Consider the following 24,525-nt stretch of genomic DNA (forward strand, 5'->3'; position numbering starts at 1 on the left):
AGTTGTTTGTTACCAGTTAAATTTTTAGTTCTAAACCTATTCATCTCATAATAGCCAGAGCATAGGGTATTTGCATAAATCTAAAGGAAAAGTTCATTAGATTGTCTGTCTTTACCGATGATGCTGTGTGGTTGGTTGTGGTGTTTTTTTTTTTTCCCTTTGTTTTTTTGTGCCCCAACTTGGATATCTTCTGCTTTTTTTTCTTATCCCCTTAAACTGGTGTAAACTGTGTTGGAGTCCTATCAAACTTATTAGATATGTTTACAATAATGGCAATCTCTATTTCTTGTATGTTAGGATCCAACAAGAGTGGAGAAGACAGCAAATTACCTAAGATGTGAGAAGTCCTCCCTTGGCAAAATAAAACCTTATTTTCAAAATGGACCGAAGTAAGCGGAATTCAATAGCAGGATTTCCACCACGTTTGGAGCGCACTGAAGACTTTGATGGTGGCACTGGAGGAGAAGGGACTGCATCCCAGATAGGAAGAGTTTGTACCTCTTCATACAGAGCCCTGATAAGTGCCTTTTCCAGACTTACTCGTCTTGATGACTTCACATGTGAGAAAATTGGCTCTGGTTTCTTCTCTGAGGTGTTCAAGGTGTGTGTTTAGTTCTTTCCTCTCTTCATGTTGATTGCTTCATGTCTGGTGCTGAGAATGTACAAGAGTATCAGCAGAAGTACTTTTCACTGAAGTCAACTGTTTGTTCTTATGTTTGCTTTACTCAGGATGAGTGAGTGATGAAGAACTTGCAGGTCTCAAATATTTCCTCTGTCACTCTTCCAGCTGTTTTGTATCACTTGTAATTTATTTGGGGAGTTGCAGAGGCTATTTGGGAGAAACAGTAAAAGCTAAAAAAAATTGGTTTATCTTTTGGTCTCTGCATTCATGTAGTGTATTACACCCCAATCAATGGCTATTGGTTCTCTCATAAGTGTGAATGTCTTTAATTTAGCTAGTTTATTAGTTTTGAGGGATTGTACTCATTCCTTTGGTAGTCTTTGCCTCCCAACACTAGATGCGTGTGTTAGGAGATCTACACGATTACTGAATTTGCAACCACAAAATTTATGGCACTGAAGTTACAATACAATTAGCTGCTCTCCTCTCTTTCCTTTGCTGCTTGTTATGCCACGCATTTAACTCAAATAATCAGAGATTGGTTTGAACTAAATAGTATGAATGAGAAAATCTGATGTTGTCAGTGACTTGCTGCTATGAATCTGGGAAGTGGATAAGATCTTTGTAAAGCAATTTGTGAAATCATACAGGCAACCCCAGTTTTATAGTGCTGGTGGTATTTCTGCTGTTCTGACTGTTGTAGTATGGTTTATTGTAGAGGAATAGGACATTGAGTTGACTTCCAGGCTTTCAGGCACTGCAAAAATAATTTGTTTCCTGTCCTAGTTCCTGACTTTAAATGAAGTCACCCTCCAAATTATTTCAGTGAAATGCCAGAAAACTTTATTTCACAATATATCATGTCCATTCCATGACACTTCATGTGGTCTTTTCTTTAAGAAGTTAAACCAAAAAACCCCTCTTATCCAGCTTTATTGCTGTGAATAGCTATGTGAATTAGAAAATGAAAATTATTTTTACGTTGCTTTAATACCCAAAGGCATTCAGATTTCCATATGTACCCCTCCTTTTGTGTAAAGGCAAGTCACTCCACAGAAGTTTTTCTGTTTAGCTGGATAATATGAAATTTAATTTCCGCTAACACAAGTTTTTAATTCTTTCAAATGGGCAGACATGAAGAATTTTATTTGGGCTGTGTAGGAGACTCGGTACAGGTCAGCTCTTTATAAAGCCAGCCTGTATACCAACTGAAAACAAGGTTTTGTTTTTGTTTTTGTTTTTGTTTGTTTGTTTGTTTTTTCTTATTTTCCTGTTTGGAAAACCTTCTGTAATGCATTTTGTAGCAACTGTCTTTGTATCCAGACATTTCTTAACGTGAAATGAACTGATTTTTAAAGTTGTGTGCCACTGGAACTCATCTTTACAGCTTTTATGGTAAAGCTGCTGTGAAGTGTATAAGGGTACCAATAGACTTGAATCATCTCTAAGTAACTGGGGAATAACAGACCTTGGTTTGTTTCTGTGAATTTCAGAATTCATGTTTTGGAATAGTTTTGTCTTAAGTTTATCTCAGTGTTGCTGATTAGACATTGTGTCTTTTCCTATTCTGTAAACTCAGGATTTTGCCCTCTTTAATACTTGGATTTTCCAGTGCTCTGATGATGAATTTCTCCTATAGTGGTATTGCCAATCATATTTATGTTGGGACTTCAAAAAGTTTTGTAGTCGAATAGCTACATACTCTCTGAACAGACTTACTGGGTGAAATAGCTATAATATTCTACAGTGCATTGGTGAGGAACATCATGGAGAAGTGCCCTGAGGCAAGGTGCTTGCATATCCAGCAGAAAGGTATGGTATTATTGATTGTTAGGAAACAAAAGTAGGTGGGGGGAAAAAAGTGGCTAAAAGTAAAGGTAAATTTCCAGCATTCATAGTAATTGATTTATTAAGAATATCTTATTTTAAGAGAGCACTTGGTTTACTCAGGTAGTGGCATACACAGGTGAACATTTGTTTGAGAACTTATGTTGATTGAGAGAAATCCTTGATATCCGATTTACCTTCCTGTGCATAAGGAAGTCTGCTAACTCTTTAAAAACCTTCCCCTGCCATTCCCCTTTCAGTAAGCTGAACTGGACATCCCATGGTGTCAGTCTGCAATCAGTGGCATTACTGTAAGAGAGCGATGGTAGTAGTCTGAGTATCTAGTGTCTGTTTTCCCAGAAACAACCACAGACCTCCTGCAGGGAGACAATGAGTGATAAAGCTTTTTCTTTCGCATCAGTTTTAAACAGGGTCTCGCTTCAGTTTTGGCACAAAGGCGTGAGAATGCATTATGACCTTATCTTAGATGCAGTTCCATACTCATTTAAGCAGGTTTCTGTTCTGCTAGTTTATCAGCCTGACCACCTCTGTCATTAATCCTACTGTGCTGATGATCAGATTTCATGCAAGAACCTTGATGTGCTTCCAGGAGGGAGAGCCTCATGGTTTGACACAGTTACAGTTCAGTCTGATCTGCAGGCTCCCAGCTAAATGATTGAACTTGAGAAAAATCCAGGATAGTTCTAGACTTACTGCATAAGTAACTTTACAAGAGCAATGAAGCCTTCCCTTTAAATGAGCAAAGGTGTCTCAAAAAACCCCGTGTCACCAGAGCTTTTTCAATTATGTATTTGTCTATTGTTTTGTGAGTATCATACGTTGTGTTCACTTAAGTGATTTAGCAAAGAACACCTGGACTGTTTTGAGGGTTTGGGATTTTTGTTTTGCTATGTAACTGACAATTGTTTTCAGTGATTTCTTCCCCTCCATCCTTTTCTGTGTAAACTCCTTTTTAAATATAATCTATCACAATAGATAGAAGTTGCCTTCTCTTAACTTGGGAATAGGAGTATATTACAGCTTAGATGTATATATTAATGGTCATATGTGCTATGAATGATTTTTTTAGCATTTCTAGTGCACCTTTATTCATACACAAATTAAACTTTGTGGTTTATTCAGCGTAAAGTATTAAACTAGCATTTTGATTTTGTTAGCCATCATTATAACACTTCCAATTCATGTTCACCTGAATACTAAATATTATAGAAACTAGTTGAGAAAAAATAAACTTTGTCAAACTATTAGCAATCTAGTTTGAAGCAGCTGACTGACTAGTGCCTGTTCTAATTTTCAACTGCAAGTGCAGCACACTGAGGTTTGCTTTTAAGATTGAGCTAGGCAAAGACTGTTTATGTCAATGAACAATGCCCAGCCATGATCCCAAACCTTTAAATTCCTAGCTTGGAAGACCAGTAAGGGCTGATGGAGCTATAAGTAATTATGGGGGAGATAAGCGTCATACTGAAACTAAATACCGTATTTGGAAATAGATACTATTCATTATAAAATTTGTGTGTTGGAACAGCAGTCAGACTAAAATCGAGGATCTTTTTCTAGTCAAATATACCTTCAGGTTCAAAGCCAGTACTAAATATTCAAGTTGCTGTAAAATTCCTTCAGGTGTTCTTGTGGCTCTGCATTCTGTAGCTGAACTTTTGAGAGAGACTGGAAATACTTCAACACTTTGTCTGAATGTTAAAAATGGACTTTTTGCAGTTTATTATTCATGTATACATGAAAACAGGGATCATTGATCCAATATAGAATTGTGCAGTGTCCCGTGTGTTTGCATGTTGGGAAGGTCGTGTTGCTTTACAGGTGTGGTCACTAGGGAATTTGAGGGTTTTGACTGTTGAGGAATGGTGAAGTCTTTTGACATCCGGGGAAGAATTCATGGTTTTGTCTTGGGAAGTTCTGGATGCTAGAATAGTTATTTCACTGCAGACAGTTCTTCTACTGTTTTAAATATGCCTAGCCATCTAATTAGCAGTACTATCAGAAGATAATTCAAAAGGAGGAAAACAATTTATGTTTGGGTCACTCTGATTAGCTCTGTAGTGCAGGGACACCTCACTGCTGTTGTAATGATGGACTTAACTGTTGAAAGCTCCCCCTTCCCCAATAGCTAGAGAGTTGACATATGTATAGCAAGGAGAAAAATAATTTCTATTTGTCAGGGAACATGCTCTGACAAAACTGCTAAAGCTAGTGCAGCCTTCCAAAGATTATCTTTGGGACAGGCAGAGATTAAATTTGAAGACAGACTTCAAGTCAACAAGGCCACAGTCTTGACCACTTGGAACTGTGCTTCTAACCTTGCAGGAGTCAAGAGATTTACTATTTGAAATTAGTCATCGAAGAAAAAAATTCCATTTTATGAAATACAAACTGTACTGACATATTGCTTAGAGTATCTTAAGCATATACCTGGGAAGGTTATTTATGTGAGCAGTGAAAAAGGTGCATAATACCTTAAAAAAAAAAAATCAGTTAATGAAATATTTGTTTAGTGGTGGATGGGCAAAGACGAGCCTATGAATATCATAGAATCGTTTAGGTTGGAAAAGACCTTTAAGATCATCAAGTCCAACCGTTAACCTAGCACTGCCAAGTCCACCACTAAACCATATCCCTAAGCACCACATTTACACCTCTTTTAAATACCTCCAGCGAAGGTGACTCAACCACTGCCCAGGGCAGCCTCTTCCAATGCTTGGCAACCCTTTCAGTGAAGAAATTTTTCCTAATATCCAATCTAAACTTCCCCTGGCGCAACTTGAGGCCATTTCCCCTTGTCCTATCACTTGTTACCTGGGAGAAGAGACTGACACCCACCTCGCTATAACCTGTATAAGTCATAATGCAAAGTAAACTGCCTTTTAGAGCCGAAATACTAAGCAGCTGAGCATGGGCGCCTCCAAAGAGAAATTTTGAGATGGAAATCAGCCCTCCCATTTCAGCATACTTACTGACAACACCAAGCACTAAGCACTCAGTTTATGGTCCCCTATAACTTGAGATCCTTTCTGCAGAACTTCTGGCTACACAGTTTTCCCATTTTTGCACTTGTGCAGCAGATATTACCTAGTAATCCCTACTGGGTTAATTAATGCTGCTTTTTTCCTTTTTTTTTTTTTTTTTTTGTGTTGCCCCATTGTAAGCATTTCTTAATTTTTCAAGATCACTTTGAATTCTAATCCTGTCTCAGAAGTGCTTGGCCCTCCTTCACTCCCTGGTTTGACTTCAGGCAGATTCCTCCAGAGTCCTACCTGATAATCTTACCAGTTTACCTGTGAAGCACTAGCTACTCTTTTGATTATGGTTTTACATTGCTACTTTATAGTAGTTCCTTCTAGATCACATTTGTCTGGCTTATTTATGAAGATGTCTTATAAGATGCTTCAAAGCCATATGAAAAGCAAGATACGATGAATCTTAGTGCTGATATGACATGGATACCCTTGAGAAACAAATGCTGGAAATATGTTAGTGCTATTCTGTGATGTATGGACTCCATAGCCTGTGAAACTAGCACTGTCCAGGTGCAAGGCCAAGTCTGAATACAAAGAGAGGGCAGCGTACTTTTGGTTGACTTAACAAGAGGGGGATGGGTGCAAATGGGTCAGTATCCTCAGGATATTCATGCTGTGTGTGCTTATGCTGTAAGGCCTCCTATTTGAATACACTGGAATGATGGTCCTCAATTCATCGATTAGTTATTAGTCTGTATTTTGTATGGTCAAATTTATGTGCTCTGAGTTTCAAAAGTGCTGACTGATCAGGGAAGGTGTGCCTGTCTAAATACATACCTTGTGCCTGAGGCTAGGATCCTGTTTCTCGTATTTATTTAATGTCTTCAAGGTGCCTTAAAGATAAGCAGTATCCAGCTGTCTAATGTGAAAGGAGAAACAGGGCTGGTGTGGAGTTGTGCTTAGGGGTAGTGTAAAGAGCATGTATATAATTCTTTCGTGTCAAATACTTGTAATGTACTTAGGATAAAACTGGTAGTTCTGTTACCTCTAATGTACACTATCTAGTATCATTTATGTTTTGTGTCATTTGTGATACTGTGTCTCTCAGGCACATTGTCATGCTGGTGGGCTTGATCTCTGGAACATCTGACTGTCGTAGATCTGAGAGATACTACTGATCTGGCTTTCCCAAAATGACTCACTGAGAGCTTTTTTTTTTTTTTTTTGTGTCTTATGACTATTTTGATTACCATTCTGTTTGATTAACATATCTCTGTGTGTTTGTCTATGATTTTGCAGGCCTTGAGGAGTCCAGTGCAGAAATATTTGATGTCACTTTCTTCTTTTGGCCTCTGACATAGGTTTGACAGAACTTGCTAACTAGAATAAACAGTGCAGAGTAAGAACTGTACAAAAGAGTAAGTGAGGTACTAACTCATAGGACTTCAGACACAAAAGTTATGAGAAGGTCACTTGATCAAAAAAAAAAGTATCTGTTTTGGTTGTCATTACTATCTATTTTCATGTTATACTTTGCCCATTATGTCTCATGGTTAAACTATATGTTTAAAAATAAAGGCATTATGGACTTCTCAAACAGTTAAGGCTTGGAAGAGTTATTAGGTCATCTACACACACACTGCCACATAATCAAGGATAATTATATTTTACCGGTAACTGGTATTTTGTCTACAGCGTATATTGATACCACATACAACACATGTATACTCCCTCCCCCCTGTTGTTGGTTTTTTAATTCAGTTCTGAACTGAAGACCTCAAAGACAGTATCATGGATTCCAGTGCTCAGTGTGTAATCTCACTGTTGTAAATTTGTACCTAACTTGAAGTCTCTGGACCTGTTAGTCCACCCAGTTGTTCTTTGTATTGTTTTGGCTGGGCCAGCGTCTTTTTAGTACTTCTTCTTTCCTCCCTATAAAACTTGATGTATGTTATCAAGTTAGGTTTTGACCCTTTTGGTGTGTTAAGTAGTCACAATTTCTGTCTCTTTCCTGTCCCACCCCCACTCTGGGAATGACCTAGTTCTTGCAATGTAAGTTTAAGTCTTTCCAACATCTTCTCCAACATTTTTCTCTTTTTAAAGTGGACATCTTTACTCAGAATGCCTTAGTTTTGTTCTTAACGACATGTAAAAACTATCCTTTTGCTTTGTGTCATACTCTTTTATAACGTACACCAGTTGTTGTTATCGTAGCACATTAGTACCTTATGTTTAATGGGTGTGGGTCTCGTGTTCTGTAGCCTTCAATCCTTGTTTGTAGTGAAGTTTTTCATTTATGTATGTTAATTTTTGCTCAGATGGACCTAAGGTATGAAGTGGCCTTCACTACTTAGTGAAATAACGTGAACAGGCTAATGCTACAAACTTAGAAGTTTCAAATTTTTCTGAGTGGCAACTTCCATCAGTGAGCTGGAAGTGAATGCAGAATATTGAGTAACAGGAGGCCTAGCTCAGTTCCTCTGGAAGCGCAGTAAAAGACTTATCTTATGCTGCTTTGTCACATACAACTGTATCTTGAGCTATCATTAGCCAGTCTTTAATCTAGTTGTAGTGGGTTGTGGCACAAAGTCAGATGTCTTATGGAAGTCTGTGTGTTCATGTATGTATATTGCTATTGTAAAACATTTACACAATTAGCTTGATAAATCTTATCACCTAATTTTAAAATTAATGTAAAGCTAGGAAGGGATGTTATGAGAACTACTACAGTATCCTTAGCTGAGCCAGGCTTAAGTATATGTGATCTGTTCTTGGCAGCTATTTTCAACCTGTCCTTTAATCTTCCATTATAGAAGATTCTAGAACCACCTTTGGTGTATCCAGGCCATATTTTATTATTATAATTTTTTTAAACTATCCTTTTATAGCTGGAACTTCCCAGTTTCAGTTGTTTCTACAGCTGGTCCTGTCTATTTGCTTATTGACTCTACTAGCAACTCATTACTGACAGAGGGTTCAGTTTTCCTGTGGCATTTAGTGATATATCATGTCAACGGAGGCCTTCTTCCAAGAGTAAAATGTCTGTGAATGTGTGGAAGGAGGGAGGGAGATATTTGAGTAGTTTTATAAATGAGCATGCAGAGAAGGGAATGCCAATTCAGCTTAAAAGGAGACGATGGCTGCAAAAAGGACATGGAAAAGGTGCAGAAAAAAGGGCAAGAGAATCTGAATTCAAGGCAAGGGAGCTGCTGCTTGGTTTTCAGCCCATGCTCGGCAAAATCCCACTGGAGAACGTATTGGAAACCAGTGGCTCAGAGTTTGCAGACAGCACTTTCCACAACTGGAATCTTTATTAACTTGGGTTTTGACAGATAGACAGGCACGGCAATATTTGAACTGTCAATGTGTTTTAAATCTAAATGCGAGTCTGTGCATTATTGCCGGTCTTTGCAGGATGGCCAAGAATAGAACTGGTATCGAGCTCCCTCCTGCAGGACAAGGCCCCAACACACTCCCAGGACTCTCCAAGCAAGTCCTTACTGTCTCCTCTGCATGCACCTGTTTGCTGCATAAATGGGATGTCAGTCTTCAGGACTGTCAAACCAATACCTTTACCCATGAATTCTTTTAAGGGGGAAGGGGTTAAATGTCAGCATAAATCAAGGTTGTGGGCATTCCAACTGGAGACAAACTTTTCTTAATCCTAACATACCCTTTTGATTATTATTTCAAAACTCTCAACATAAACACTGACAACAGGGAAAAGTTGGTTTCTTTGTTATATATGTTATATATATACAAATATATATAAAGAAAATATGTTATATAATACCAAACTAAGGGATGAATTTGGCTCTTAGTACGACTCTGGCTTTTGCTTTTGAACGGTTTCATTGCTTTGTCACCAGTCTTCAGGCCAACATTACATTCTTCAAGGTGACATTAGTATCTCCATAAAATCACTTAACTGAGCAGAATGTTTGTGTGTTTTTCATGTAGAGGACGATAGGAAGACTAATTGTGTGTAGGTGTTTTTCTTTATGGTAGCTGTGGTGTATGAGACTTAGTGTTGCTGGAACCATAGCTTGGTTAACACAGTGCCTGTGTGAACTTATATCATGTCCCCAGACTTACAATGCAGTAACAAGAGTTTTCCTCTTGTCATCAGTAGTATACTGGAGATAATTCCACTTATTTTTTTTTTCCTGGAAACTAATTCTTGCCCAGTAGGCATAATTGCATTCTGCAAGTTTTGCTTATGTCAAGCTTTGGCATTTTTATTACTGATTAGGCCTTCCTACCACACTGTACATCTTTATGTGTTTTTCTTTGCTTTATAGATTTATGGAGTCAAAAGCATAGGGTTGGAAAACACTTCATGTCATCTTGCTCTTCATCCTTTTGTCCCAGGGCAAAAGCATCTTTAGCTGTTGTTCTTCATGGACATCTTGTTAACCTATTCCTTAAAGCTGGTAGTAGAGACTACTGCAGCGGAAGATACTAACTCCCAGGTATCTCTGAAGAATCAATTTTATTGAGCAAGAGAGGAGTGGTTGCATCAGAAGCCACACTGGACTGAAAAACCTCCAGCAGTAGATAAGGCTACTCTGACTTCCTGTGAAGATGACGTGCATGAACAGCCCCTTCATCTGGTTGAGCTGGGAGGACAGAAGTTCCTGGTAGAGGGATGGTAAAAATCTGCCGAGGAAGTGAGAAAGCATCTGGAAGATTTGCTTTCCATCATCTATATATGCTTTCCTCATACCTTCTCTATTTAGAATGATTATCATTGTGTCTTAAGGAACAAAACAGTAACACTGTCGATTTAGAAATTTGAAGTACAACAAAAATATCTTTCTGCATAACTCATAACGAAGTATTTCTCGTATTCAGGTTAAAAATATTCTGAAGGCAGCACTGAAGTAGAAGTCAGCTGGTAATGTGAAATTTCACAGGAAACCTCAAATCTATCTCGCGCTTTTTCTTTGTCCTTACTGTTTCAGTTTCAAAATTCTCTCATTTTCTAATGTGTTGTTTTGAACATTTAGTGTAAGGTTTGCACTAGGAAAGGATCCTCTTGGATTGCCTCTGGAATTAGCCTGATCAGGGGCCTGAACAAACGTAGGTGTTCTTCAAAAACTTTGTAAAACATTAGAGGTGAGATCACACAGTATCCTTGATATTTGTGGGACTATTTGATAGGCTTAAAAGGTATTTTATTTTAGTTACCCTATGAAGTATTTGTAGGAAACTGTCTAGTTGTATGTATTAAATACTTTTTCAGCATTGGATATTTTACTTTTCTAAAGCTGGAGAACTATAACACTTGGTGTAAACACATGGGGAAAAATAAACAATAAAAATTGGTTTAATAACTAGAAAAGTGATTCTGTGAATGACTTTGGTTTTAACGTAATTTGGTATATAAAAATGGGTGTCATTGCAGTGCATAAATGGTTTTATAATTAGAAAACAGTTGTTTGAAGGTACTCTTTAGTGTAGTGAAAAAAGGCATAATAAGGCCCAATGGCTAGAAGCTGTAATAAGAATTGTGCTTATTTTTAAAAATTAAATGGCTGTGGGAGCAGCCTCGCCAACCAGAAATTGTCTTCTCCCTCTTGTTGGTTCATTGGTGATATTTGTAGCCATCCTGTTTTTTTAGAATGTTCTTTATTCAGCTTGGCAAGGTGTTGAGAAACTTAGAGCTACCAACAGTTTAAGGCCACTAATTTTGGAAACTAATGGTCTAGACAATTCCCCCCCCCCCGAAGTGTTTGGGTTTTTTCTCCTTGAGATTGGTTGCTACATCAGGCAAAATAAGATACTTCAGGCTCTGCTTATGACATATAGTGGCAGAAGAAGTCCTCATAGGTTGGAAAATGAGTGGGGAATGAGTAAGTGGGTTATTCTATGTATCGGTTATGCAGATCTAATACTTGGTCCTGTAGGCATGGGGAATATACCTTGTGACTGAGAAGTGACACCCATTTGGGCAGTGCGTGTCTTCTCTCGCCCAGGTGTGGTGTATTGTTCCTCTTCTAAATTTCTTCTTTAATTCTGTCACAGTGGGATAGAGCCATCGCAGTTGTCGCTGCCTTCCCTGTGTGATGTGATGCCTGTTAGAAAGTCAGACAGCAAATCTTCTTGTCCACACGTGCCTTTTGGTGTCATTTCTTATTTCAATGGGATTCAATTTTAAGCTGAAAATCTTCCCCTTTTGACTAGTGGAGGAAACTCTTTCACCTCGCTCAAGATGACAGAAGCAAGATATTTGAGGCTTAAAGTCTCTTATGTGAAGTTACAGCATTATAACATGCTTGGGAATACAGTCACTCTGTGTATTATGTAAACTGGCCAAGAAGGCTAGAATGACTTTGAAACTTCATTTCAAGCTCTTGAGTTATATCAGCTAGGTGGTTCTAATCGGTCTCTTTCTACTCTGATACTTGTCAGGAGTAGGAAGAAGCACCATTCTGGAACTGAGATGAGGCATAAGTCCTGAGGATGCTGGTGCTTTCTTAGTTAAAATAGAAGTCTTCTAAGTTTGATTTGTCTCACACTGACGTGAAATATCAGCCTTTTGGAACCCTTCTACCAACTGCTAAGATGATCTGTATGCTAACCACTAAACCAGACAGTTGTCTTCTCCTTGCTAATGATTTTTTGGTTATTGAGGTGCCAAGTTGCTGTCATCTTAGTCCTTGTCACTTAATTAGCCTATATATATATATATAAAAAAGCCAATGCTTTTATAGGGCATAGGCTGTGGGGAGAAGTAGTAATAAATAGGCCTTACTCCAATGGATCATTAATATAGGAATTAAAAACCTCATCTGTGTTATTATTCTTTATGGACTGCACAACTGGGGCAAAATACTCACTTTGTCCTCACTCATGTGTGCGTATCATTAAAATTCAGAATTACCTGTCTGACTTGCAGGGCACTCTTACTCTAACATTTAGCAGAATTGAGAATGCTTTGAAATACAAAGTAGAATGGAGGGCTAGTTCACATTTGTTATCTGAAATAAGTCCTGATTTTTATTTATTTGTTGTCTGACTAGAAGTCTTAAGATATGCATGTAATAATCACCTTATAACATCAGCTGAGGAAACACTGGGAGTGACTCAAAAGCTGTCACCACGTAGCAGATCTAACGAAAGCCTTGCCTTTTGTAGTGGTGTTGAAAAATTTTAAGAAAATTTTCAAAATCGTATTTCCATAATACTGTTTCCTGCAGTCCTACTTGGCATCACTACAAGTAAAGTCTAAAACTATGCTGAGTGAAGCAAATTAACAAACAGGGGAAAGAGAGTTTTGCTTACACTGTGTTTCACTTTCTCTGGTTTGGTCAGCTAGCTTCTCTGCTGAAGAAAGAAATCTTTGGAAAATCTGGCAGAACTATCATTATACCCTGAAAGTGAAGGATTTGTTTCTTTAGTAGAAAGCCAGAACAAAAATCACTGAAACAAATTTGATGCTAAAAGAATACTCAGTCAAAAAAATGAATATAATGTAAAGTTGTCCATTTTGAAATGTACTTAGCACCTGCTTGGAAACTTGGCCTCTTCTAACTCTTGTCGAGCAGCTGATATGTTGAAAGTCTGAGGTAAGCCTTTGTTGTCCTCACAACTAGCGAGAATGCTTGCAAATTCTGTCAACAATAAGGAAGGCGCTCTGATACTGTAACAAGTGGGACCTTGCAGTAAGAGATAACCCCCCCGGTTGGATTTTGTGTTTAGTACAGTGACTTCCGAGTCCTTTGGGCCTTTGATTTTCTTCTGGAAGAAAAGTTGTGCCAATCTGAGTATCATTGTGCAGTTTCCCAGGGGCAAAGCAGATGGCAAGATTCCCTTGGCACAGACATGTTTGTAGGCTTTTTGTCTTGTTTTCCATAATAATTTCTCAAGCACAGTTAAACGATCTGTTTAGTTTTCTGTTCTGGATGGAGATGTGCTGGGTTGGCAGCTCTGGGATTTTCTGCATTTTGCCAGCTGGCAAACATGCACATTTGTGTAAGCTCATTCATAGCTGATACTGAGAGACAGGTGCTGATTTATTGTTCTTCAAATAACTGTGTTGGCATATGTCCAGTATTAACACGACTGCGCCTAGAGAACAAGAGTGCATCACTTAAGACCATTGTGATGCATCTCTCTGAACACTTATTTACTGGTATTGGGAAGGGGGGAAAGTTAAATATTTCAGTGATGGATTTCACTGCCTGTGTCCGGAGAATGTGTGTTACACGTGCATGTGTTACTGACTAATATGAAATCTAAAAATAAAAAGTGCAAATTGTTATTGATGGCAGTAACAGAAATGTTGTTTACAGTCTCAGATCCATAGGGAATGCTTCCTCATAGCCCCCTTAATAGCTATTAGTAATGATTAGAGAAAGGAAGTCCAAAACCTGTACGATATGGCTTCTGTTACTCTTTACTTCTCCAGTTGTTGGGAATTCTGTGTGGAAGTCATCCGAAATGTCCTGTTCCCGATAGCTGCTGATGCCATACCCAAATTGTAGGGACTCCCTTCTCCTCTCCTCGTGAGTCTCCTGTGTCTGGGGGTTGCCACGGCTGCTGACTGATCTTGCTGTGCCTGAGAGCGCTTCGGGGCGGCTGCATGGCCCTTCGTGTTGGGCAGCAGCAGGCACTGCTCTGCGTGGGTGGGGCCTTCTGTTTGATGATCTTGTTGGATTAGGGGTTGAGGAGAGGACAGAGCTATGAAACATTCACTGGAGGAATCGATACTGAGACAGCATTGCTTTGTTAACTAATCCGTAGCTGACAATACCTCTAACACTGAGTCACTAATGACAGTTTGTAACTTTCACATCAGCTGCCTGCAATTAAGTCCTGCAAATCCAATCCGTAGCCTTTACTGACAATGAGGAGACACATAAGAAATTGCATGGTATATTTAATTGGCTACTTTTATGCTAGGAGAACTTAATTCTTATGAAGAGCAGTTCCATGAAGGCTTAAATAACAAGATACTATTTAGAAATCTTGTTTTTGGATGTAGCCTGAAAGTTATTAAATGTAGCAATTTATAAAAACTTAAGTATCCTCAAGTAAGGAAAATGTAGCTCCTTTATACTCCCTGCTCCCTTCTTATTTGTGGTTGTGGTCAAGTCCTAGTGCTGCAACTGTGATTACAGTAGCAAGAGTTGTATGCCAGCGGGCTCTGTTCTGAAATGTGAGATTGACTTCCTTGCTCATGCATGGTAACATTTATTTGAAAGATTTATAAAGGAAAGGTAAGGAAATTATTTCTGCCCAAAATAAAACTTTCTCTCAGGGTTCCCATACAGATTTTGAAAACAAACCCAACAAATGTGTCCGATGAATAGCAATGATGGCATCATTGGTACAGTGGGCGGGGACTGTGTGCTCAGTACCAAACTGTTAATATACTGCGAAAGACTGAAGGTGCAATATATGTCAGGAAAACTCAGCCTGAAGTGTTTCTTGCTTCAAAAGCATCTGCAGATTATGTAAATACCATCATCTTTCATACAGGATAAACCCATAGTAACACAGGAAATATTTAACCATAAGTATTACAAATTAAACAGGAAAATAAAGACACAAGATACAGTATCTCATTATGTATTATCTTTGGATGTTACAATAGTCATTTGCAGATGTCAAACTTCTGGTTTCCTTGGCAGGTAGATAGCAATATCACCTTCATTTTATAGGTACAGTTAAAGAGGGAAGGAAAGTAAGTGAAGTAGCATGCCCAGGGCTGTTCAGTGAGCTGATGATAGCTAACATTAAAAATGAAGAATAAGCTCCCAGTTCTGTACTTCAAACTCAGTATTTCTTTTCCTTTCCAGACTATGATACTAGACTCGGGTATAAAGTACATACCTGAGGTATATACTGAGGTTGTGGTATAACAATGCTCTTCTGCATTTTCTTGCCTGGTACTTAAGAGGTGGGCCCACATTCCTTCTCCTGGATTGCAAAGGGAATTTTATATGGCTACGTTCTGCTGAACTGGCTACAAAATCAGTCAACTTCCCCACCCGGGCTGTGCCTGTTTATCTCTCATCTCAAACTGTGGAACAATAGTCCTCTGATTAATTTGTGCTTTCTCTCAAAATAAGACTGTAGTCTCTTTCTGCCTTTATGATTTGATTGAGATCAAGTTAACGGCAGAGAGATATACAGAGATTCCTATCAATAAATGGTTTGTTTAAAATAAATGAATGCTGTATTTTGGGCCCTGGTTCTACGTTACAGTGGGCAATGAAGAAAAACAAAATACAAAAGAAAAATTGAGGAGGTTTTGGCACACACAAATGGATTTACAAAGTATCAACGGTATTGCTGTCTCACTAATTATAAATTCACTTTAGTTTGGCAAAAAAATTGGAGAACTCGTTTGACTGTAGGTGTGGAATATGCTGTAGGAATTGAACTTGCTACTTTGCTGAATTGGTGATGCTAGAAGTTACTAAAGTTATCGAAGTAGAATCTTTCTTTGATGACCAATATCAAGCCTTTGTACTAAAGGGAAAATGGTAAAGGCTCCAACTTTTTCTGTGTATTTCTCACAGCTGTTTTTAGTAATAGAAATTAGTGGAGTCACAATTACTGTCAGGCTTTTAAAAGGTTTCGGGTTTTGTTTTGTGCCTAGTTTCTGTACATCTTCTGAACCTGTGCTAAAGCTCTTGTAACACACACTGACTAGTTTTGTTTGGCAAAGTTTTGTTACACTTGGCAGGCTTCTCTTTTTCTACAAGCAGTTAGAGTGTAGTGATATTATATACTACTACTCTGAAAACCACTACAACCCAATCTGACTCCCTAGCATCAACGTAGCAGCTTAATATTATCTGGACTGATGTATTTCTTTAAGGTTCTATTTGTCACTTCAAATTTTCCTAGTGATGTGAGATTTTTGACTTGATATAGGCATCACTACTATGAATATGTGTATCTGACTGTGGGTACATTTTAACGTTTAGAAAGACATTTGAGATTCCAGTTTTACAAACAGTGTGATCTGAGCTGAAGAACAGGTTTGTCTTCTCAATTAAAGGGAGCTTTTTCTTCAATCAAACATAGAGTTATACTATATAGCATAGTTAGTGCAAACAGCCTAGAAAGGTAACTAAGGTAACGTCTTCATCTCTTGTCATCACAAGAGAAAATACTCGCAAATCAGATGAAGACACTTAGACTGTTACAGAAAAGAGATTGATAGAAGGTGGCATAGATAAATAAAAAGTCATTTGATCTTTGCTGTTTATGTCACTAACATAAAGGCTGCAGGCTAAGTGTGGAGGAAAGATTTGAATTGGTGAGTGTAAGGTTGGTGAGCCAGTATAAGTAAAAATAATATATGCAGCATTTTTGTAGGTAATACAGTGAGCTCAGAAACAGGAAGCAAACTCAGGGAAGGTCATCCACTTGGACTAGAGAGGGCTGCTTTTAAAATGGTACTTTGGACACATGGCAGGAAAGGTGAAGGTGAAATGGCCAGATGAAGATTGTGGTGTGTAAAAGAATGAAGGAAGAATTAGCGTGGGTGCTAGAGATGAGAGAGGCAACATGATTTTATGTAGTAGGCTCTATAAGATCTGTAAGTGTAATTAAGCATTGAGGCTGGATACCAGAAGAGGAAAGGTAAGAAAAAACTGGAAAGCAATTAAATGCAGTTTTGGAAGAGAACAGTGACAAAATACTTCCAAATCATCGTTATATAGTTGGAAAATAATGAAAATGCAGTGAAAAACTAGGGGCAAAACTGAAAGTTGTACTGGCAGATTTATAACATCAGTATTGGGAAATGTTCTTCAGATGCTCATTCCAAGGACACCAACACACAGTTAATAGTAAAGGTCAAAAAGGCCTTGTGAAAGACGAAATCAGTCTAGATTTCAGCTATTCCTTAAATGCTCCTCCCTCTTCGGTCCAGGCAAAAACTGGAAGTAATATAAAGGTTTGGATTTTCAGAAAGCCCTGACATATCTGTATGACTTAATAAATAAATAAATATTTAAATTATATTTAGGGTTTTTTAATAATAAAGAATTTCGTAGCTAAGCAGCAAGCTGAAAATCAAAACCACCAATTTTTGCAGGATATTCCTCGTGTGAACTCGGTACAGCATTTATATAGCGAGTAGTTCTTTTGAATGTGAGCCCTGCTCAATCAGTATTGTGAGATTTCATTCAAATATATTACTATTTCTCTACCTGGATCCATGACTTCCCCTACTTCTCACCTTCTTCTAAAGGAAGCAGCAAGGTCCAGGATCAGAACATGGTTTGGAGAGACAGTGAGCAGGCAGGCCATGCACTTAGCCATAGCCAGGTCAACGTACTTACAAAGTACTTTGATCCTAGAAGAATCAGAGTGCAAAGGGACAGTTTAACTGCCTGCCAGCAATAAAATAGGGAGGCAATATCTGGTTACTGTGACCTCGGAGATGGAGACACATAGGTAAGCAGACTGAGAAGTCAGAAGCGAGTGCGAAGCAGCATGGGAAAGCAGCTGTAGGATTGTCAGAATATTTCTAAGCAGAGACATGATCATCCAGGCATCACTGAAAGGTTACTTGCTCTGATATGCCAGGAACGCTAATTAATAATAATGTCAACAGCTTTAATAGCTTTACAGCAATCTGCTAGTTGCATCAGTGAAAGGTTTGAATTGCATGAGTGAATCCCTGCTTATGTTGAGTATACAGGCATATGCCTGAGGCAAACTGCCTTGTAAACAAATGTTAAATTGGATCAGCAATGTTTCGGAAATACTGACTAGTTTTACTTCTGGAGCGGTCAGGTGGTTGAAACATCACTTCCATGCTTTCATTGCACAGAGGTGGCCTGAAAGGAGATGAAGAATTAAAACTAAACAGTTTGGCAGGGTTTTGGCAAGGGATGCCAAAAGAGACCCAAATTTTGTCTAGGGCATGACTGACAGGTAAGCAGGCACAGAGGGTAGTGTAACTGACAGCTCCTTCTATGTAGATGATCCGGAGCTTGACTGAGACCTTAAAGATAGGACCTGTCTGTTCTCTGTTGGCAGTCCATTCTTGCCATGGAAATACTGTTTGCTGGTGGTGCTTCAGAGGAGAGAACACAATTACCCTCAGGTATCCTCCAAGTGATTAGCATTGTGTTCCATAATATATAAACTGGTATTTGATTTTATTCGTAATACTGGGTATTGTCCTCTTGAGAAGATGCCCTCCCACCTTCAGTTCTGATTCTTCCTCCTTGCTTAAAGGGTAGGTAGCAAGAAAGGAAGAGTCCTTGTTTTCCCACCTCTCCTTTGGTTTGATTAGGTGATTTGCTATTCTATCAGGTTTGGCAGGAATACACCCTCCAACATCAGAACAATATACAGAAGTTCAAATAAAATTGCTGGCATTACCTTACAGTGTCCCTTTAAGTGAAACAAAGCATAGCGCAGTGTTGGGTGCTGTTTAGAGATAAGTTATATGGACAGAATATGCTATATATGCTAGAAAGCTGAGCTATTTCCAAGCATGGCGAAAATGATTTTATAAAACAAATGAACAAAAAACCCCCAGACCTCACCACTGAACCTTGTTCAGTCTGTCAAGACTGAAAAGACTCCAGAATATCCTTCTGAAATGGAGGATGAAAAACTTTGTCTTTGCAAAAGCAGCTCAATTTTCTCTGGATGTGGAGTTAATACTGTGGACAGTACTGAGGAGCAGTTGCTAACCACTTCCTCTTGCCCGTCAGACCTGCAAATCCAGGAAGCATGCAGGACACAGTGCCCCAAAAACTTACCCACCCTCTCTTCTGAGGTTTCCCTAGCTCTAGAAGAGCGGACAAGGAAGAAGGTCCTATGATAGGTTCTACTTTTACCTCAGAGTTGAGGCAAAACAACTTGAAATTTTGGCATGGAACTGAGTGAATTATAGAAATGGGCAGGAAATTAAGAGGTAGCTAGCAGAGTTAACGAGAAGGCAAATACTGCTTAAGACCACACTCCATCTGAGTTCCTGCTCACCTTCTACCTCTGTTCATTCCCTGTTGGCAGACCTTGAAGCTTCTGTGTTAGTGGAAAGCTGACTTCTGAGGAAGTTCTGCTGAAAGCATCTCTCTTCCTGTAGGAGTTAAGTTCGTTCAAATTCTTTCCTATTCCCTGCAAATCCCAAATTACTCCACCACAACACCCAAGATTCCTAACCCTTCTCCCAGAGGAAGTGTGCCGATTTAGCTGCTGTGTATATAGATTCATAGCTTTCCAATTGTCCTTTTTTCTTAATTTAAATTTGCATTGTTGGAACAAATCTTCCTTTCTTAAGTCTATGAAAGCATTTTTAAAATTTTTTGTTCCTCAGCCAAAGCATTACTGCTAATAAAACCAATGTATAACTAAAATATAGATTTTTAAAAGTCTGTATAGACATTGACATGTCCAATTTAGCTTGTTCATTCAAATTGGCTGGGTATGCAAAAGCTGCGTAATTAAAAATTAATGAAAGCACACAATCGACACAAGAAACCTGACAAGTAACAATAAACCTCATCAACCTAACATGCAATGATCCCGCTTAAAACCAATAAGCATGCCAAACAGGCAAGACAGGTTATGTGCAGAAGGATTCTAGATTATCTTACAATGCACTAAAGCTGTAGTTCGACCAGTTTTATTTTAAAGCCAGTATTGCCACTGAAATGAGGAGCCCCATGCTTATGAACTTGCTGTTGGTTTTCAGTGCTGGTTTCTATATCCTTCTCCACCTCCTTTCTCTGATCCTTCTTGCACCGGCATTGCTGGGTGACTGTGGGTGAGGCAGCTGAGGAGCTCATGGGCAGGGGGGAAAGCAGGAGGAAAAGCATTTGTGGGCTATTTTTCTACTCACTGAGTCCCTCGATGTTGTTTACCACACTTAACTGTGGTGTTTCCAGTGCTACCCTATACTTCAAACTAGGATGGGAATAGGCAACTCGGAGGCGTTAAGCCAGGCACGCATCGGAAACATGATACCCTTTCCTCCTAGTACATCCCTGTGCTGAATTCATGGTGCTTTGTGTTTAGGTGAGAATGTTTAGCTGAAGTATGCCCCTTGTTCTGGAAGATACGGTGTGCAAATAAAACTCGAAAATGGGTATCACTTGCTGCCTCAGACCTACCAGTGAGGCTCACCTCCAAAAAACATACCCAGCTTTCTTGTTGCATCTGCTTATCATGAGTTCAGCTGTTCTTTCTGTAACTCATGTATCACAGCTAAAGAAGCCTTTTCTTGGAAAAGGTGAACAGAGTCTCCTGGAATAAAAGGAGGCAGGCTGCCATTGTTTAAAACATAGGTAGTTTGTAAGTACCTACATCATAATGTAGATTTCTATTTTAAATTAGAAAGCTGATGAGAGTCTTAAATTCTTGCATCACAGACTTTTCTAAACTTTTTCTAATCTCCGTAAACATGAATGAGTTTGCGGTGGTAGTTCAGTGCTTTGAGAAGTACACATTTTCTGTTTATGAGCTGCAGGTACTGATGTAGGAAGAAAATAATGGGAACGCAATTTCCATGAATACTACTGATATGCATGTGGGAATGCCCAACTGCAAGGGCATTCTAAGGCTTGGCAAGTCTTGCACTATCGTGACAACTCCTTTCTGACAGTAGCACACATCTACATAACATTGGTCTGTTTGCTGATGACAAATAGGCTAGTTTGAGAGTATCAAGTTAGAAATGATGCATTTCTGACTGGGGAAGGTAACTCTGAATGGTGTGCTGGTTCTGCGCAGTTGCTAGAGAAATCCTCTTTTTCATGCTGACACTCTGCAGCCACTACTGAACATCCTAGGCTAGGTAATACTGTGTCCAGTAACCTCTCTGCTTTGCAGCAGGGTTGGTATGAATGCTTTCTGTCCACTGAATGTACAATCTGGTTCGTGGTCTTGGTTCAGAAGTAAACATTGAATACCTCTGAACTCTGCCCTGTAGCTGCAACCAGCAGGTCCTCTCATAACACGTTCAGTGGAACAATGACACCAACCACTGCAGTGGGAAAAGAAGAGGGATATGGGTGGAACAAAGATGAGTTTCATAGGTCTCAGAGTAGGAAACTTTCTCTCCCTGGACAAGTAAGTGGCTTCCTTCACTTGTACTAAGAAGTTGATAATTTTTTTTTTTCCGACTTCATAAGCTTTCTGTCATCACCAGTTGCAAGAGAAGAGCAAAATACCTTTTCACATTTGGGTAGTATGCATATAGAAAGTCATCTGTGTAATAAAGACTACAGAAATCAGAGTATAGATCAAGTTGTTTGTCATGAAGGATCTCTAAGTTGTACTATAACATTACTGTTTTTTCAGTCTTGCATTTCATATCCTTACCATTTTTTGCTTGTATCCTATAGGTAAGGCACAGAACTTCAGACCAGGTAATGGCTTTGAAGATGAACACACTGAACAGCAACAGAGCAAACATGCTGAAAGAGGTTCAACTTATGAATAGACTCTCACATCCAAACATCTTAAGGTATACTGGCTTTTTTCTGAATCGTGTAGAGATCGGTTGTCTTTAGTAGAGCTTTCCTATTTCCAATTTTTATTTATTTATTTTTTATTATAGCTGTATCTGTTGTGAATGTGTTAGGATCAGCTTTTAATTTAACGGAAGGAGGGGAGGAGGAAGAAAAGACTTGAGCAAATTGAAAATCCACATGATTTTGGTATCTGGAGTTTACCAGTAATGAGTAATTTATTTCAGAGAAAAACATGTTTTCATATTATAAATTTCTGATGAATCAGTAAAATGATATGAAGAGTGAAATTTGGCTTCTCTTAATGAATTTAAATTATTGCAAATTTAACACCATTCAAATAATCTGTGGTTACTAATCTTGCAGATTAATAATGCTAAGTGCCATAGCTTCCTCATATTTTTAGGTCTGTTTTCTAGTTTTTAGCATTTTCTTATTGTAATATTGCAAGGTGAGATAAGAGGGACTGAAGAAAAGAAGCTAGAGTTGAACTAATCTGATTCATCTGTTCTTGAAAGGGAAAAGGTAGTTCTTGCTTGGCAATAGATTACTGGACGCAAACGCAAAATGTTTCAATGTGTATCTTGTTATTCCTTGAATCTTTTCAGTCTTGGTTACTCTTTTATGATGATGTGACAAGCAATTAACATAATTAGCTGAAACCATAACATTAAGAAGTTTAAAGGTGTGATGATAGTGCACCAAATAATTGGTTCTCCTAAACTGCTGTTGCACAGCTGGGATCCATTTTGATAATCTCAGGCAGTATAGCTCTTTCTGAAAAGTTTTGGAGACAGTGAACTTTAAGTAAGTTAATTTCCTCTTCTTCACCGGACTGTTAAATTGTACAGACATAGTACTGATTCCTAAAATCCTTTATAGCCAGCTTTTCTGATCCTTGAAATCCTGGCTCAGTCTTCATCAACTGATATGTAACAATATTATCTTGTTTGTTTCCTTCAGTATTTTTGAGGAGGCGTATCAGAAGCGTTTGGACTATCTGTAGGGAGCCTTCCATTAATTCATGCCTATCTTCTATTTTTTTTTTTCTTAAAACCCCAAAAACCTGTGAACTTAGAGAATTTTTACTCATAGTAAACTGTATTGGTTTTATCACAGTATGTTTATTCAAGTGTTGTGGTAATCTGTCCCTAATTAGAATTCTTAGTCTATTTTCTCTGCTCCAATGTGAGGTGAGTTCCCAGCAACTCCTCTGGCTCTTCTGTTTGTTTGTTTGTTGGGTTTTTTTTTTTTTAAATGATGTCAGATATCTGGCTTTTTAGGTTTCGATCATTAATTGTTTCTTATATCTATCCACCACTTCCTTTCCCTCAGGATCCTTAGATAAGCAGTGTATGATTCTGGGGACTGATACAGCTGCTTTTTTAGTAAGGTTTGTGCAAAGAATAACTTCATAGGATTGGCATTGTCAGAATCATGAAGTCAGTACACTTCATCAGGTTCTTATCAACTTTGTGTGGTTTGTAAATCTTATTTTAAAAAACATCTAGCTTTACAGCTCTGTTCAAAATAAAGTATTTAATTTGGGCTGGGGTGAGGGAAAGTAGGAAAGGGATAGTTTGACAGGCAAAAAGCATTCAGTTGCAGCTTAATGTTACCCTGCCCCCCCTTGAATGGGGTTACACAGGTGTTGCTGAGAACAAAAGTTATTGTGCTCAGTTCTGAGTAATTGCTGAAATTTAAATGTCTTATGATGTCTAAGAGATCATATCAATGATATGCTGGTCCCCTCTGGCCTTAGAGCCTATGAATAATTTGAAGTCAGTGGTGTTGCACAGATGGTCCTGAAGAAAGAACAATAATGTATTGATTTATGCATGAAGCAGAAAAAGAATTCCATTTTGTCTCCCAATTATTACACAGGATTGATAGAGAAATCTTTTTTTCTGTGTGTTCAATTAAGCAGTTATGAGTGAATACATAAGAAATAAATGACTTAAATAGAAATGACTTATCTGCATAATTTGTTTTGAAGAATAAACTACACTTGCTTTATGAATTGCTTGATTTGAGGCTTCTTCAAAGAGAGTTGGTTCTCTGGTAAAAAATATTGCCTTTTTCTTATGTATTAGGTAAGTACCCTTGCTGCAGGGAGCAAGAATATTCCTACAGAAAATGCAAATGAGAAAACTGTATTTAGTTTTAATTTATTCTTTTATTCAATAACAATACACAGTAAAACTATTATTTTTCTTTCTGTAGCAGATAACTTGGTGGTTTTGTGTGTTAGTTGTGTCGTTTTATTTTTGGTTTAAAATCACGTACTGCAGTGTTTCCAGTCCCTTTATATCTGGGAGAAGATTTTGCCCTTTTTAAATATTACCCGTCTATGTGTCTATATGTACCTGTATACGTACACACATATGCATGAAAACATCTGTATTTATGTTTCAGAAACCTATAAATCATTGGTGCTTCTACTAGTGTTGTAAAAATTAGTTTAGGACCTATTTCCTACTTTAGAAACACATTAAAAATAATATTTGATAATAATTTGCTTTTACAGCAAAGTGGTGAGAGGTGATAACATTGTGTTGCCAAGTAAGAGCAGCTGGAGTAGTATTGCTGAGAGGTCACTAGAAAAATGTTTTCTAACAATGTG

At 38.3% G+C, this 24,525-nt stretch overlaps 1 protein-coding gene across 2 annotated transcripts in view; it reads left to right on the plus strand.

The window, feature by feature from the left end:
• Positions 1–297: 297 nt before the first annotated feature.
• The window catches only part of TESK2 (testis-specific kinase 2), a 75,852-nt gene continuing 51,624 nt past the window's right edge, over positions 298–24,525 (plus strand). Inside the window, exons 1-2 of one of the 2 annotated variants that reach the window (XM_009326598.1) lie at positions 298–601; positions 21,777–21,898. In XM_009326598.1, the coding sequence (XP_009324873.1) occupies positions 380–601; positions 21,777–21,898 (344 nt within the window). In that variant the 5' untranslated portion in view covers positions 298–379. The remainder of the gene's footprint in view (positions 602–21,776; positions 21,899–24,525) is intronic. The other variant, XM_009326599.1, reaches the window with a different exon arrangement.

The sequence above is a fragment of the Pygoscelis adeliae genome, unplaced genomic scaffold, assembly GCF_000699105.1.
Source record: "Pygoscelis adeliae isolate BGI_AS28 unplaced genomic scaffold, ASM69910v1 Scaffold306, whole genome shotgun sequence".
Lineage (NCBI taxonomy): Eukaryota > Metazoa > Chordata > Aves > Sphenisciformes > Spheniscidae > Pygoscelis > Pygoscelis adeliae.